The 15,505-nt window shown below is 47.4% G+C and overlaps 1 protein-coding gene across 1 annotated transcript in view; it reads right to left on the bottom strand.

Moving 5' to 3' along the window:
* The window catches only part of SLC5A1 (solute carrier family 5 member 1), a 73,488-nt gene extending 59,155 nt beyond the window's left edge, over window positions 1-14,333 (bottom strand). Inside the window, 2 exon segments of the mRNA NM_001101692.1 lie at window positions 7,862-7,933; window positions 14,175-14,333. Of these exon segments, the coding sequence (NP_001095162.1) occupies window positions 7,862-7,933; window positions 14,175-14,309 (207 nt within the window). The 5' untranslated portion in view covers window positions 14,310-14,333.
* Between the last annotated feature and the right edge of the window lie 1,172 nt (window positions 14,334-15,505).

Here is a 15,505-nt window from a genome sequence, read left to right as displayed (position 1 = left end):
AAGTTACAGTCCCAGCTGCTCCATTTCTGATACGGCTCTCAGCTAATGCCTGATCTAACTCCCTGCTAACATGCCTGGGAAAGCAGTGAAAATGGCCCAAATACTTGAGACCCTGCCACCCATGAGGGAGACCCAGACAGAGTTCCTAGCTCCTGGCTTCGGCCTAGCCCAACCCTGGCCATTGTGTCCATTTGGGGAGTAAAGCAGCAGATGAAAGACCTCTCTCTTTCTCTTTCTCTCTCTCTCTCTCTCTTCCCCCTCAACTGCCTTTCAAATAAATATATAAATATTTTAATAAAAAGTTCATAGGAAATGTATATGATGAAAAAACTATGCATGCGGGGCCGGCACTGTGGCGCAGTGGGTTAAAGCCCTGGCGCGAAGCACCTGCATCCCATATGGGCACCGGTTTGAGTCCCGGCTGCTCCATTGCTGATCCGGCTCTCTGCTGTGGCCTGGGAAAAGCAGAAGATGGCCGAAGTCCTTGGGCCCCTGCACCCATGTGAGAGACCTAGAAGAAGCTCCTGGCTCCTGGCTTCGGACTGGCTCAGCTCTGGCCGTTGCGGCCATCTGGGGAGTGAACCAGCAGATGAAGACCTCTCTCTGTGTCTCTACCTCTCTATATAACTCTGTCTTTCAAATAAATAAAATAAATCTTTAAAAAAAAAACTATGCATGCATTTCAAAATTTCTTGCACCAAAATACACTTCTTTTTTGATTCTGTTTTTCCACAGACTTTCTGAAGTTTACATACAGTTTTCTGATGGTTCTCTACTTGGAGAGAAAGCAATTCTGGCTGTTTGGAGACACACACCCATTCAGTCTCCAAGGTCCTCACTGGAGACGGGCTGGATAGCTTGCCCACACCCATTTCCTCTGCCTGGTCCCATCTCTCTGTTGTAGAATCTTAGAAGCTTAGGGGCGGGCACTGTGGCGCAGTGGGTTAACACCCTGGCCTGAAGCACCGGCGACCCATATGGGCGCCGGTTCTAGTCCCAGCTGCTCCTTTTCTGATCCAGCCCTCTGCTATGGCCTGAGAAAGCAGCAGAAGATGGCCCAAGTCCTTGGGTCCCTGCACCTGCATGGGAGACCCAGAAGAAACTCCTGGCTCCTGGCTTCGTATCAGCGCAGCTCCAGCTGTTGCGGCCATCTGGGGAGTAAACCAGCAGATGGAAGACCTCTCTCTGTGTATCTACCTCTCTCTGTAACTATTTAAAAAAAAAAAAAAAGAAGAAGAAGAAGAAGAATCTTAGAAGCTTAGATCTGGAAGAGTCTTTGAGATCCCTGATCTGACTCCTTCACATTCCAAAGACTCAGCGAGGTGACTGAATTGCCCTTCATCACAGAACCAGGACACGTCAAATCATTTGGTTCCTGGGCGGTTCCCACTCCCTGTCTCAAATGAAGGCTCCAAGGGGGCTGACAAAGGGGATTGGCTCAGCTCTGTTGTACCTACTGTTCCCATGGTGTCAGCTCTGCCCATGGTCCTGGCAGATTGACTCTCCTCAAAATAAGAGTCCTCCACTGATCTGTGTACATCCACGCCAGCAACTCTGAGTTAAAGGTGCCATAGAAAAAAAGGAAGTCTATGCGGCCAACCAGCCCACAATTACATAAGCACAGCTTCATGGTTTCATGTTACTCCTCTGCGTTGGAGAGACTTGCCTCCAGCGTGCCCCCTGCCTGGCCATCTACCTAAGCTGACTCATCTCATAATTTCAGCCCGGAATCCCTGCTCCTCTCCTCTGATTGTCCCTCACTTCAATCCTCAGGCCCAAGCACAAGCTATTTCTCTCTCTCTCTCCTCTCCCCTCTCCTCTCTCTCTCTCTCCACTCTCTCTCAGGACCTCACTAACTTTTTAGGGACAGCAACTTTTTCCCAACCACTCCTTTCAAAACTTCAGGAATGCCCCTGTGGAAGGAATGTAAGCGTTGTCAGGATCAAAATGGAGTCACCTATGTCAGCCCTAACAAAAATAAATAAAGCCAGGCCGTTATGAAAAAAGGGTTCTTAGGCATGGCTGCATGATGGTAATGACCACAAAAGACTCTGACAAAAAAAACCACAACATGACACAGAGGCCACCACAATGTTATACAAAAAGTCCCTCTACAAGGACACCTGCCCAGCGACGGCTTGTTCAACCTCAGTCTGACACCGTTCTGGTTATCAATCACTGCGGCCAGTGCTTATTGTTTCAAAATATCTGATGTCATCCTCTTGGTTTTGTAACTAAAAAACCTCTTTGAAAACGCTGATAGTTGGCTATGGCATGCATATTCCCACTGCAATGCTTTGCTATTTTCAAATAAACATTACCTTTTTTTTAATAAACATTATTCTTTAGAGAAATCTGGCCGGCGCCGCGGCTCACTAGGCTAATCCTCCACCTAGCGGCGCCAGCACACCGGGTTCTAGTCCTGGTTGGGGCGCCGGATTCTGTCCCGGTTGCCCCTCTTCCAGGCCAGCTCTCTGCTGTGGCCAGGGAGTACAGTGGAGGATGGCCCAGGTGCTTGGGCCCTGCACCCCATGGGAGACCAGGAAAAGCACCTGGCCCCTGGCTCCTGCCATCGGATCAGCGCGGTGCGCCAAACGCAGCGCACCGGCCGCGGCGGCCATTGGAGGGTGAACCAACGGCAAAGGAAGACCTTTCTCTCTGTCTCTCTCTCACTGTCCACTCTGCCTGTCAAAAAATAAATAAATAAATAAAAATAAACATTATTCTTTAGAGAAACCAACGAGCCAGGAGAGTGAGTCCCCACTTCTGTGACAGTCTCCTTGGGCCAGCACATTTAAGAAGTGATTTTCTGGGGCCAGCGCTGTGGTATAGTGGGTAAAAGCCACCGCCTGCAGTGCCGGCATCCCATATGGGCATCAGTTCGAGTCCGGGCTGCTTCACTTCTGATCCAGCTCTCTGCCATGGCCTGGGAAAGCAGTAGAAGATGGCCAAGTCCTTGGGCCCCTGCACCCGTGTGGGAGACCCAGAGAAAGCACCTGGCTCCTGGCTTCAGATTAGCACAGCTCCAGCCATAGCAGCCAACTGGGGAGTGAACCAGCGGTTGGAAGACCTCTCTCTCTGTCTCTCCTTTTTGTAACTCTGCCTTTCAAATAAATAAACTAATCTTTTTAAAAATAATGACTTTAGAAGGTAACCATACTTTACTAGATCAGAGACATCAGCTACGGTGAAACATACCATGTGGCATGAATAAAGAAAGTTAAACAATGGCTTCCCATTGATTGACTACAACAGATGTGAATATGTAGCCAACGTGTACCTGGAATTATGATTTACAACAGCACAAATAAATCATGTTCATTTATTCACAGGGTCAACCTGAGGGTTAAGTGTAAGAGAATCAGCAGCAATCAATTCACTTAAGTGCTGATTTCCATTTACTGATCACTGCTAAGTACTGAGTACTAAGTACACCTTACAGATGCCAGTTAGGGGCCCTGCCTTGCCATTCCATTTTCGTTCCCTTTTTCTTTTTTAAATATTTATTTATTTATTTATTTTAAGGTCAGAGCTACAGAGAGAGAGGGAGAGACAGAGAGAGAAAGAGAAATCTTCCATCTGCTGGTTCACTACCCAGATGAGCACAACAGCCAAGCCAAAACCAGGAGGCAGGAGCTTCTTCCTGGTCTCCTAAGTGGGTGCAATAGCCCAAGTACTTGGGCCATCCTCTGCTGCTTTTCCAGGCACACCAGCAGGGAGCTGGATCAGAAGTGGAGCAACCTGGACACAAACAGGTGCCCAAAAGGGATACTGGCATCACAGGTGGCAACTTGACCCACTATGCCACAGTGCCAGCCCCTCCTTCCCTTTTTTTAATGTTACCACTCATTGACCACTCGCTATGCACAGTCCCAACTGCTGGGCATGCATGATCTCACATGACTGTGATACACGGACAGATTTAGAAACCATTAACAGGAGATTTCTTTAAAAACCAGAAGTAGCCCTGCCATAGGATCCAGCAATCCTACTACTGGGTATATACCCAAAAAACATGAACATGTTGTATCAGAGAGATACCTGCACCACTATTTTTATAGCAGTTCTGTTCACAACAGCTAAAATACAGAATTAACCAGGATGTCTGTGGTATATATACATGGTGTGTGTGTGTACAAATGTATACACAATGGAAGATTATTCAGCTATAAAAAAGAATGAAATTCTACCATCTGCATCAAAATGGATACAACTGGAGGACATCATGTTTAGTGAAATAAGCCAGACACAGAAAAACAAATACCACATGTTTCCTTTTACTTGTGGGAGCTAAATGTAAAAAGAAAAAAAAAAATACCTATGTGTATCAGTACTGCTGCAAATATGGTTTTGTCAAACTTGGTTTTATATCTTTGTCAAGTCAATGGCTAAGAATGATATACTACTATAGTTTTAATGATCTGTGGTTATTTTAAAATATACTGTATATTAATGAAACAGTCATCTTATCATTTGATTATTGTTTATAACCCTTGTCTATATTCCTGCTGAACAAGGATCTTCTTAGTTTTTATTCACTGAACTATTTATTTAGGGGAACAGTAAGTCTTTGACTAAAACATAAATTGAAAATATGCTATCTCAAAAAATCAAAGAGAAACAGCAAGAGAGGGAGAAAGGAAGGAAAGTATTACATTCTTAGAATTGTATTTGAACTACACTGAATCTGTTCTCTTTGTTTTAGTATTACATTAACATGAGAATTGGTGAGAACTGTGTTGTAACTATCATGCATTTGCTATATAATGAGTCTGAGTATTCACAAATTCCTTAAAAATATAGAAGTCATTAACATAATCTCATGAGCTCAACTTGGAGGGAAAAGAGTCAATGTCAGCCTCATCAAGGAAGCAGTGACTTGTGCACAAAAGAAGAATGAGGCCATGGTTCGAATAATCCAGTCTTGAGACATGCACGGGAAATCAACACCCACAGGAAACCCCACATAAACCACGCAACCCTACCTGCTCTGGGTGTGCCTACGCCTTCTCATTCATCAAACCCTCAGCCCAGATCCAGTCTGGGGCACTATCAGAAGAAAAAAAAAATGTCATTTCTGGTTACGAAGTGACATGTTCCCAAATCTCACTCAAAATGCACCTGAAGGTGACTCTGCCCCACACTTCCTCCACCCTGTGCGGGCTTCTCCAAAGACCCAGAGTTTGGAAGTTTAGGTCTTATCCTCAATAAATCAGCCATAAAAATTTAACACAAAGAGACATAATTCCATCCTGATTACAGTCAGTAGAAGAGAAAATAGCTATCTGAAAAATGAAATGATTTGTCTTGAATGTAGAGTTTCCGTCACGGGGAGTGGGGGGAAGAAAGAGGAGAGCTGGGTAAAACTGAGTCTGTGTGGCATTTGGCAGGCTTGCTCTAAAATAATGCACCCCTCACATCCTGTAATGCTTTAATAAGCTCTAAAGGGCCTACCCCAAGCTTGTCTTGAGCTTTGGGATCAGAGCTGTCCTAACGCTAGCTTTTAGGAGAGCACCGAAGTCCAAAACATGAGAATACAAAAAGCACTCACACAGATCTGAGGGGAGCCATCTAAAGGCAGCGTCTCTACCCTCCAAGGTGTCAGAGGGGATCACAATAGGGACCCAGCACAGAATTCAGCATCTGCCCAGTGTTCTTGGCCTCCTTAAGGATAAGATAGAAATAACTTTATGGTCTCACTTAAAGGTGGAATCTAAACAAACTGAAATCATAGAAGCAGGGACTAGAATGGTGGCTGCCAAGGGTAGGGCAGAAGGAGGAGCAGGTGGCAGACAGGAGTTAAAGGGTACAAAGTTTCATGCAGGGGGCAGGGGTGGGCAGCACTGCAGCATAGTAGGCTAAGCCCCCACCTGCAGTGCCGGTATCCCATATGAGCACCAGTTCTAGTCCCAGCTGCTCCACTTTCGATCCAGCTCTCTGCTAATGCCCTGGGAAAGCAGTAGAAGATGGCCTAAGTACTCGGGCCCCCAGCAGCCACGTGACAGACACAGAAGAAGCTCCTGGCTCCTGGCTTCGAATCGGCCCAGCTCCAACCGTTTTGGCCATTTGGGGCGTGAACCAGCAGATGGAAGACCTCTCTCTCGTCTCTCCCTCTCTCTGTCTGTAACTCTACTCTTCAAATTAAAAAAAAAAAAGTTTCATGCAGGATGAGCAAGTTCTGGAAGTCTATTGCACAGCATGGTAACCATGGTTAATAATCTACTGTATACTTAAAAATTGCCAAGAGATTAGATCTTAAGCGCTCTCGCCACAAAAAATAAATACATCAGGTGACAGATATGGTAATTAGCTTAATTTCATCATTTCCCAATGTATACACATATCAAAACATCATGTTGTATACTGTTAATCTGTCCATTTTTTTATTTACCAAAGTATTAACTTATGAAATAAAGATGACTCTGGGAATAACCCAAGGAACTATGAAGATGCTGGCTTTTAAACTCCATCCCAAAATAGTTGGTCAGAGGACAAATGTAGGGCGTGGCAGGGCTTCCTGGTAAGCTCTCTGGGCTGCATGTTTCACTACAGTGACAGTCCTCACTCGCTGGCTTCTCTTCCTCCAAGCACTCCTGTCCCATTGTGTGCAGGCTTCATTTACTCCATCTTTCAGCAGTCAGCTTCCTTGTATCTTAAGCCCGAAGAACTACACAGTGCGATCAATTTGTTCAGCCAGTCACTTCACAAGAACCCTGCGTCAGCAGGGTCTTTGGCCTGAATTGATAAACCAGCAAGAGCTCTGCGCTGGTCTGATGGAAGGAACCTCCTAGTTTCTCTTCCACCTATGCACAAGTGTTTGGATTGGGATACTTCCAACCATGTATCCTGTGTCATGGAAAATGCCTCTTAAATATACAAAATATAAAAGTAATAGTAATAGAAAATAGTAGAGTTCTTCCTCCATCCATTCAGTATTTATTGAGTACTTCCCATGTATCAGGCACTGAGTTAAGCCCCAGAGATAGGACAGACAAAAGTCTCTTTTTCTGTAGGAGAGAACTTTAAAAAGTTCATGGAAAGGGCAGGTGCATATTCTAGTGGTTAAGATAGCGTTGAGGGTGTCCATGTTCCATATCAGCACCTGGGTTCAATATCCAGCTCTAGCTCTTGACTCCAGCTTTCTACTAATGCAGACCCTGGGAGGCAGTCCTGATGGCTCAAGACATTGGATTCCTGCCGCTCACATGGGAGACCTAGATGCAGTTCCCAGGTCCCAGCTTCAGCACAGCCCAATCCCAAATGTTCCAGACATTTGAGGAGTGAACCAGAGAATGGGAGTTAAGTTGTGTGTGTGTGTGTGTGTCTCTCTCTCCCTCTTTCTCTCTCTCCCTCTTTCCCCCATGCCCTCTCCCTCTCCCTTTCAATAAAAATAAACAAATTTTAAATATTTTTAAAATTCATAGAAATGAAATTAAAAGATAAGATTATGATGATGCAGAAAGTTTTGAAATCTACGCATAGTTTCTCATAAGGCACATCTCCTTTGAACTTTTCGAAGATGCCTTGTATGTGTGGATTTCAAAATTTTTTGCACCAAAACAAACTTATTCCAAAACAATTCCATTTTTGCGTCAACTTTTTGAAGTCCCTCATAGGAAAGAGGGCGCCAAACAGCTACCATTTATTGAGCTTCCCCTCTGTAAGACATCTCCAATCTTAAGACTCCTGAAGGGTTGGCCGGCGCCGTGGCTTACTAGGCTAATCCTCCGCCTTGTTGCGCCGGCACACCGGGTTCACCAGACCTGGAAGGAGGAATCAGTATCACCCCAAAGTCCTAGAAAATATGGCTTCCTGCAGGAAATGTCAAAGTTAAGCAAATCGCATTTCGAAGAAAACTTACCGGCCACCACACCATACTCCGACCCGCCAAGAAGAAGCCTCCGACCGTCCCCCGATTGGTGGAAAACATAGCCTGAGGAAGAAAGGGTCAGAGATGTCATAGAAAACCAGGAGAGTGACCTTGCTAGCCTAAAGGGCATAGCGCTCCATACGCTGTCACTCTCCCACCCACTGCGCATTCTGAAACTCTTGTACATTCCTTGTTGCCCTGGAGCCTCGACAAACTCCGATGCAGGAGGCAGGGACCTGCACTCAACTCACAAGGAAAAAGGAAACCGAGGCTCAGAAGGTGTGAGTGGCCCCAGTGCCAGCTCTGTGGATTGCTCACAGCGCGCCTTCAGGTGAGTCACTCCACCTCCATCTGTTTGCTTTTCCATTAAACTGGAGGAAACAATGTTTTTGTGCCTTTCTTGCAAGCATTTGGAGGTGTCTAACGAAATATCATATCTGAAAATGTACCATGTGGTATGTGAATTGTACAAGAGGACTTCAAAAGTTTCATGAGAAAAATCTCATATCTTTTTTTTAAAGGCATTTTAGTTGTAAAATTTTTTTTCTTTTTTTTTTATTTAGTAAATATAAATTTCCAAAGTACAGTTTATGGATTACATTGGCCCCACCATAATTTCCCTCCCACTCCCACCCCTCCCATCTCCTGCTCCCTCTCCCATTCCATTCACATCAGGATTCATTTTCAATTATCTTTATATACAGAAGATCGATTTGGTATATATTAAGTAAAGATTTCATCAGTTTGCACCCACACAGAAACACAAAGTGTAGAAATACTGTTTCAGTACTAGTTATAGCATTACTTCACATTGGATAACACATTAAGGACAGATCCCACATGAGAAGTAAATACACAGTGACTCCTGTTGTTGACTTAACAATTTGACACTCTTGTTTATGGTGTCAGTAATCTCCCTAGGCTCTAGTCATGAGTTGCCAAGGCTATGGAAGCCTTTTGAGTTCGCCGACTCTGATCTTATTCCAACAGGGTCATAGTCAAAGTGGAAGTTCTCTCCTCCCTTCAGAGAAAGGTACCTCCTTCTTTGATGGCCCCATTCTTTCCACTGGGATCTCACTTGCAGAGATCTTTCATTTAGGTCTTCTTCTTCTATTTTTTTTTTTTTCCTAGAGTGTCTTGGCTTTCCATGCCTAAAATACTCTCATGGGCTCTTCAGCCAGATCCGAATGCCTTAAGGGCTAATTCTGAGGCCAGAGTGCTGTTTAGGACATCTGCCATTCTATGAGTCTGCTGTGTATCCTGCTTCCCATGTTGGATCGTTCTCTCCCTTTTTTATTCTATCAGTTAGTATTAGCAGACACTAGTCTTGTTTGTGTGATCCCTTTGACTCTTAGACCTATCAGTGTGATCAATTGTGAACTGAAGTTGATCACTTGGACTAATGAGATGGCATTGGTACATGCCACCTTGATGGAAAAATCTCATATCTTAATAAAGTTGTTAAATCCCCCCCAAAAAAAAAACATTTAAAATGCTATATAAGAATGCAAGGCACACCCCCCCCCCAATGATCTTCAGCACTCTGTTCAAGAACAGGCTATCCGTGCCTGTCTTGTTTATCAGTGGACTCTCACAGTCACAAATATAAGGTCCCAATAATTGTTGTTGGATGAAAATGTAGTGAGGGGAAGGGTACTGTTGGTTGTTGTTGTTGTTGTTGTTTTTTTTCCTGTTCTTTTATGCCAAACTGATCCCTTTTTCCCCCTGGCTTCTACTACATTGTACTTACATCAAAATACATTTGGCATTAAATTCTAATCATTTCTGAACATTTCAGTGATTTCCAGGAGGAGCATGAGCTCCTTGAGAGCAAGCACTATGACAATAGAGATGGAGTTGGAGATGAAGATAGAGAGAGAGATAGGGAGAGGGAGAGGGAGAGGGAGAGGGAGAGGGAGAGTTAGGGCTAGGAACAGGGACAGAGGGAGAGGGAGAGTTAGGGCTAGGAACAGGGACAGAGACAGAGACAGAAATAGAGATAGAGATAAGGAGTTCGAGATTGATTCCTCCATCTGCAGGGCTCTCAACACATGCTACGTGAAGCACTCAGCAAATGTTCACTGGTGTGGCATTGTGGCACAGTGGGTTAAGCCAGCACTTAGGATGCCCATATCCCATATCAGAGTGCCAGTTCAAGTCCCAGCTACTTCACCTCTGATTCTGCTTCCTGCTAATGCATCTGAGAAGGCAGCAGTTGACAGCCCAAGGACTTGAGTCCCTGCCAACTCATGTACGAGACCCAGATGGAGTTCTGGGATCCAGGCTTCAGCCTGGCCCAGCCACGGCTGTTGGGACCATCTGGGGAGTGAACCAGCAGATGGAAGATCTATCTATCCCTATCTCTGTCTCTATCTCTATTTCTCTCTGTTCCTCCTTCTTTGTCACTCTGCCTTTCAAAAAAAAAAAAAACTTAAAAAAATAAACGTTTATTATTTAAAATTTCAAGTCTCCTACAGCAAAAGGTAACATTTATAGCAGCTCATTTTCTGCTTTCTAGATTATAAATCAGGGGCCGTGAATTTTTTTTTTTTTTTTTTTTTTGCTCAGGGCCATTTGGATATTTACATTATTTGCAGATCTTACAAAATTATCAACTTAAAATTAGTCTGCTATATATTTATTGAATTTTGAGTTTTGCCTGCAGTTGCCTTGGCAGGGCCAGACCAAACGATTTCACAAATAGCCATGTTAAATTCATGCTAATGTTACATAAAAGACCAGACATCCAAACTCAGTTCAGGGCTTCCTGTCCGAGGACACAGATAAGAGCCTGCTGGAATTATATCACTTTTCTGTATGATATCCCCAGTGTGGTCTTTACATCAGAAAAGACTTCCCAGAAACTGCAGCCTTTCATCAAAGCTCAGAGAGAGAAGAGTCAGAGAAAAGAGAGGGAGCTCTCCAACCAAGAAACATCAGGAGGTGCAGGTGCAAGGGCACCCCGTGTGGAGGAGGAGCAGAGGGTGAACAATGTAACCATGAACTTGGATGAAGCACGCTGAGGGTCATGTGCAAGCAGTGGGCCAGCGTGCAGGCTCTCACGTGCCAGGCTAAAAAGTATGAGGCTACTTCCAAAAGTTCAGCAAAGACGGAATGAGAGGTACGGTATTTGGGTGCAAGACCCTTTGAAATTCCTAATGAGAATTTTCCGGGAACTTTGTAGAGGCCCTTCATATGGGCTTCACAACACAGGCAGTTAGGGAGTCACTGAAGATTCAGGAGAAAAGGGACACATACATGAGGACCGGTCCTTCTCATTCGTCCCTTGCAAGTTCTCCCAGAGCTCTCAGCAGATCTCTGGTGCAGCTCAGACCCAGGCCCAGTCCTCTGGAGTACAGCGGGAATATTAACTCTTTCCTCTCTTAAAATTACGGGTCTCCTCTTAGAGCCAACTCTGAGAGTGACTCAACCCTGTGGAGCTGTTTGCATTTTCACAGCTTCACTGAGTCAGTGAAAGGAATCACCCTTGGATGATGACATTTCGGGGACTTAGAAACTTGCCATTCAGGGGTGGGTCTTTGGCATAGAAGTTAAGCTGCCAGTTGGGACATCCCTTATCAGAGTCCCTGGGTTCAAGTCCTGGCTCCACTCCCCTTTCTCTGCTTGAGGGGCACTGCAGAAGAGATTCATGAATTATTCCAGCAAGAATAAAATCAGAGAATCCTCCAAGAAACTAACTGGGTTGTGCTAAAAGAAAATGGAAATAAATAGTGAAGAAGCAGAAAAAGCAAAGCCCAAATATGGGAATACTTCAAAAAGTTCATTTAAAAAAAAAAACTGAATTAGAAGATAATTTTATGGCCGGCACCGCGGCTCACTAGGCTAATCCTCCGCCTTGCGGTGCCAGCACACCGGGTTCTAGTCCCGGTCGGGGCACCAGATTCTGTCCCAGTTGCCCCTCTTCCAGGCCAGCTCTCTGCTGTGGCCAGGGAGTGCAGTGGAGGATGGCCCGAGTACTTGGGCCCTGCACCCCATGGGAGACCAGGAGAAGCACCTGGCTCCTGCCATCGGATCAGCGCGGTGCACTGGCCGCGGCGGCCATTGCAGGGTGAACCAACGGCAAAGGAAGATCTTTCTCTCTGTCTCTCTCTCTCACTGTCCACTCTGCCTGTCAAAATAAATAAATAAAAATTTTTTAAAAATTGAAGAGAATTTTATTTCGGTGCAAAAATATTTGGAAATCCATGCATGCGTGGGTCTTCCAAAAGTCCACTGGGAAATGCATATTAAGAGAAGATGACACCTAGATCTCAAATTTCTTTTGTGCCAAAATGAACTTCCCTGTTCACCTCATTTTTCTGCTGGCTCTTTGGAGTACTCTCATATGGTTGGATGAGGAAGACTCAGGAAAGCATAAAACAGAACGGAATAGTGCTGTAAGAGACAAGATGGTGACAGGGGGCTGCTGGCTGCAGGTGTATTTTGTAAGGTGAAAAAGCACAGTAAGAGGTCTGAACCATTCTACCTTGTGCAGCTCAGAGACTATGCAGGACTCAGAATGTCCGTCTCTGAGCCAATCCACCCCAGATACCTCGATAGCAAAAAGAGGAAAGTCAACTGGAAGAAATCCAGCCGCTAAACAATCAGGGTCTAGAGACACTGAGTAATGCGGGAAGATTAAACATGGACAAATACTAGCAGGCTCATTAAGCAGCATTTAACGGGACAAGTGATACTGATTCAGATACTTCAGAAGTGTAAACACCATAAAAAAAAAAAAAAAAAAAAAAAAGAGGAAGAACAGACAGCAGCAGGCCTGGCAGGGCTAAAACAAGTCTTTAAGAGAACCGAGATTATGAGTGAGTGTCTGGGAAACAGGCAGCGTAGCTTGGTGAGCAGATGAAGGAGTCCCATCTCGGCTCCAGCAGGTGCGATGAGCCAGGGTGGGGTAGGAGGAGCAAGGCAGACACAGGGCTGAGCACCCGGGACCAGAGACCTGAGTTCCAGGAACAATTCTGTCACAGCCTTATGCAAATCACAGCCGCGTGAGGCTTTGATTTCCTCTTCTGCAAGTGGGATTGGCAGTCCTGTTCTCCCTGTCTTGCGGCTTTTGTCAGAGAGGCACTGCCCGGCTGCCCCTTTGGCTGCCTTTTGCTTACAAGGACAAAAATCATTCAAAGGTATGGATGGCACCCTGGAGGGCAAGCGATGGTTGCATTTTTTTTTAAACTCCTAGAGCTGGTAAAGAGCTTTCAGATTCATCTCGGTGGATCTTCACAACCACCTTGGGGAGCCATAAGAATAGGTAAGATCGTGCCTAGTTTACCCTCAGTGAAAACTGAGGTTGAGAAAAGTTACCCAAGGTTGCAAGGCTTGAAGCTTATGGAAGCCGATACTCTAGGTGAGGATCCCAGCTCCTAGCTGGACGCTTCCCATATGACACCTGAGGAGTCTTCACACCTGGTTCTACCATTCCTCTTTTACCCCCCTGAAACAGCCGCCTGCCCATGGAAGGGTTAATGCCTACCCTCTTCTCTCCCTAAGTCAGAAGAACTGGACACAACCACCTCCTGGCAGCCTCCTGCCCCTTGAAATGGCTGGAATACATGCACGCTTCTAAAACACCTCCTCTTCTCTTCAATGGGTGTGCCAGAGTCTGTCACAAGTCAACTTTCCAACTTCCAGGCTGCTGAGAACAAGTTTCTCTGGTTTGGTGTGTCCCAAATCCCAAAGGGAAGGCACATGCACTGCCCTCTCCCAGGCACGGGGCCACCCTCTGCTCTTCCCTTTCTCCTGCTCCAGTCACTTCTCCCATCCCTACTCCTCCGGCCCCTGGGATCTCTGCACAGGCACGAGACCCACCCACCCCCCCAACACACACAGCCCGGTTTGCCTTTCCCAGGAGGGCTGGGTGGACGTGGACGGGTCAGCTACCTCCCTGTGGGCGGCCCCAGAGCACCTGCCACACAGCAACCATTCTGAAGTTTCTCTCCCGGGAGGGAAACAGGATGGCAAAGACCTCAGCCACTAATCTCATCTTTGGATTCTTCTCCCAAGCCGAGGGACAGACCCTGGAGCTCCAAGTTGTCCCCCTTGCACCCTGGCACAGACTCCCTTCTCTGCCCAGGGGCCTGGCATCCCCGCCTTGGGCTTCCTGGCACTGTCCCCTCGCCCTCCCCTCCAACTGTGCCTCTGAACTCAGCTTCCACGTCTTTCCCACTCCGCTGCATAGCCAGCCCCCTCAGCAGCTCCCTGACGCCGGCGCTCCTCCGTGCGCACCCCAAATCCCACCCAGCGAGCCTTGGCCCCCTCAGCCCGCGCACGTCCCGGGACCCCCACATACCCACAGCCCGACGGCCATCACCACCAAGAAGTAGATGACGATGACGGAGATGTCGGCCGCATTGCGGATGCGCTCATAGGACTCAAGGGGGGCCGCGGTGGAGGTGGTCAGGGGGCTCAAAGTGCTGCTGTCCATGGCGGCGTGGCGGCGGCGACGACAACGCGTCCCTGTCGCCCGCCCGGGGGTCACTCGCTCCTTATACGGCCTCCGGGTTAATGATCAGCCCCGGAGGAGGGGACCCGCGACGTCGGGGCAGCTGGGCAGTAGCGCGGAGGGGCCCCTGCCCTGCGCTGAGCTGAGCTGAGCTGAGCTGAGCTGCGCTGCGCTGTCGGGGCTCAGCAGGGAATGAGAAGCCACAAGCGAGGAGGCTGCAGGCACCGCAGGTACCGGGGCTGTCCCGCGGGCGGCCGGGCGGGAAGGGGCCGGCCAGGGGGTGGTGCCCTCCTGGTTACAAAGGCCCCGCTGTGCTCCCCGCACCTGGCACCTGTTTCCCCCACCGCCCAACCTGCCTTGGGGCCGCACCTGAGGCGAGGCGGGAGTGGCCCCGTGCAGGGATCAGGACGCAAAGAGGCTGCGGGGCCACCTGCCACCTGCCCTTGGACCAGTCCCAGGCCTTCTGTGGACCTGGCTTCTCCATGTGTCAAATGGGTGTATGGCTTTTCTGAGAAACCAGCCAAGTTCTTAGTGTCCCTGCGGAACATTCCTCAGAGGAGTAGATGTTACTGCAGAAAAAAAAAATCCGCACAATCATAATCTCTTGGGCACTGTGCCCTGCCAGCCACCCACCCACCCACTGGCTCCTGCACAACCTGCAGCTCTCAAGGGGCACTGGTACCCACGCACCCACCCCTTCACTGTAAGGAGGAAGAAACCGAGACAGAAGGGAGTCATTTCCTTGCCCTGTGTCTCATCAAATACTGTGATTTAGGGCCTTTCCAACTACACAGAAAGGAAAAGAACAGAGAATCCCTTGCAAAGATTCCTCAGGGGCTGGCGTCTGGCTCAGCGGGTTAAGCCTCAGCCTGCATCCCGTATGTTCCAGTCCCTTCTGGTCCTGGCTGCTCCCCTTCCGACCCAGCTCCCTGCTGATGTACCTGGGAAGGCAGTGGAAGATGCCACAAGTGCTTGGGCCCCTGCCACACACATGAGAGACCCGAATGGAGCTCCAGGCTCCTTGCTTCAGCCCCGGCCAGTGCAGCCATCTGGGGAGTGAACCAGCAAGTGAAAGATTGTCACTCTCTCGCTTTCTCTTTCCCTCTCTCCTTCTCCCTCTCCCCCTCCCTCTCCATCCCCCTTCCTCTCTCCTTCTCCCTCTCCCTCTATAACTCTAC

Source organism: Oryctolagus cuniculus, chromosome 21 (assembly GCF_964237555.1).
Source record: "Oryctolagus cuniculus chromosome 21, mOryCun1.1, whole genome shotgun sequence".
NCBI lineage: Eukaryota > Metazoa > Chordata > Mammalia > Lagomorpha > Leporidae > Oryctolagus > Oryctolagus cuniculus.
This window is presented reverse-complemented; position numbering and strand designations above follow the sequence as displayed.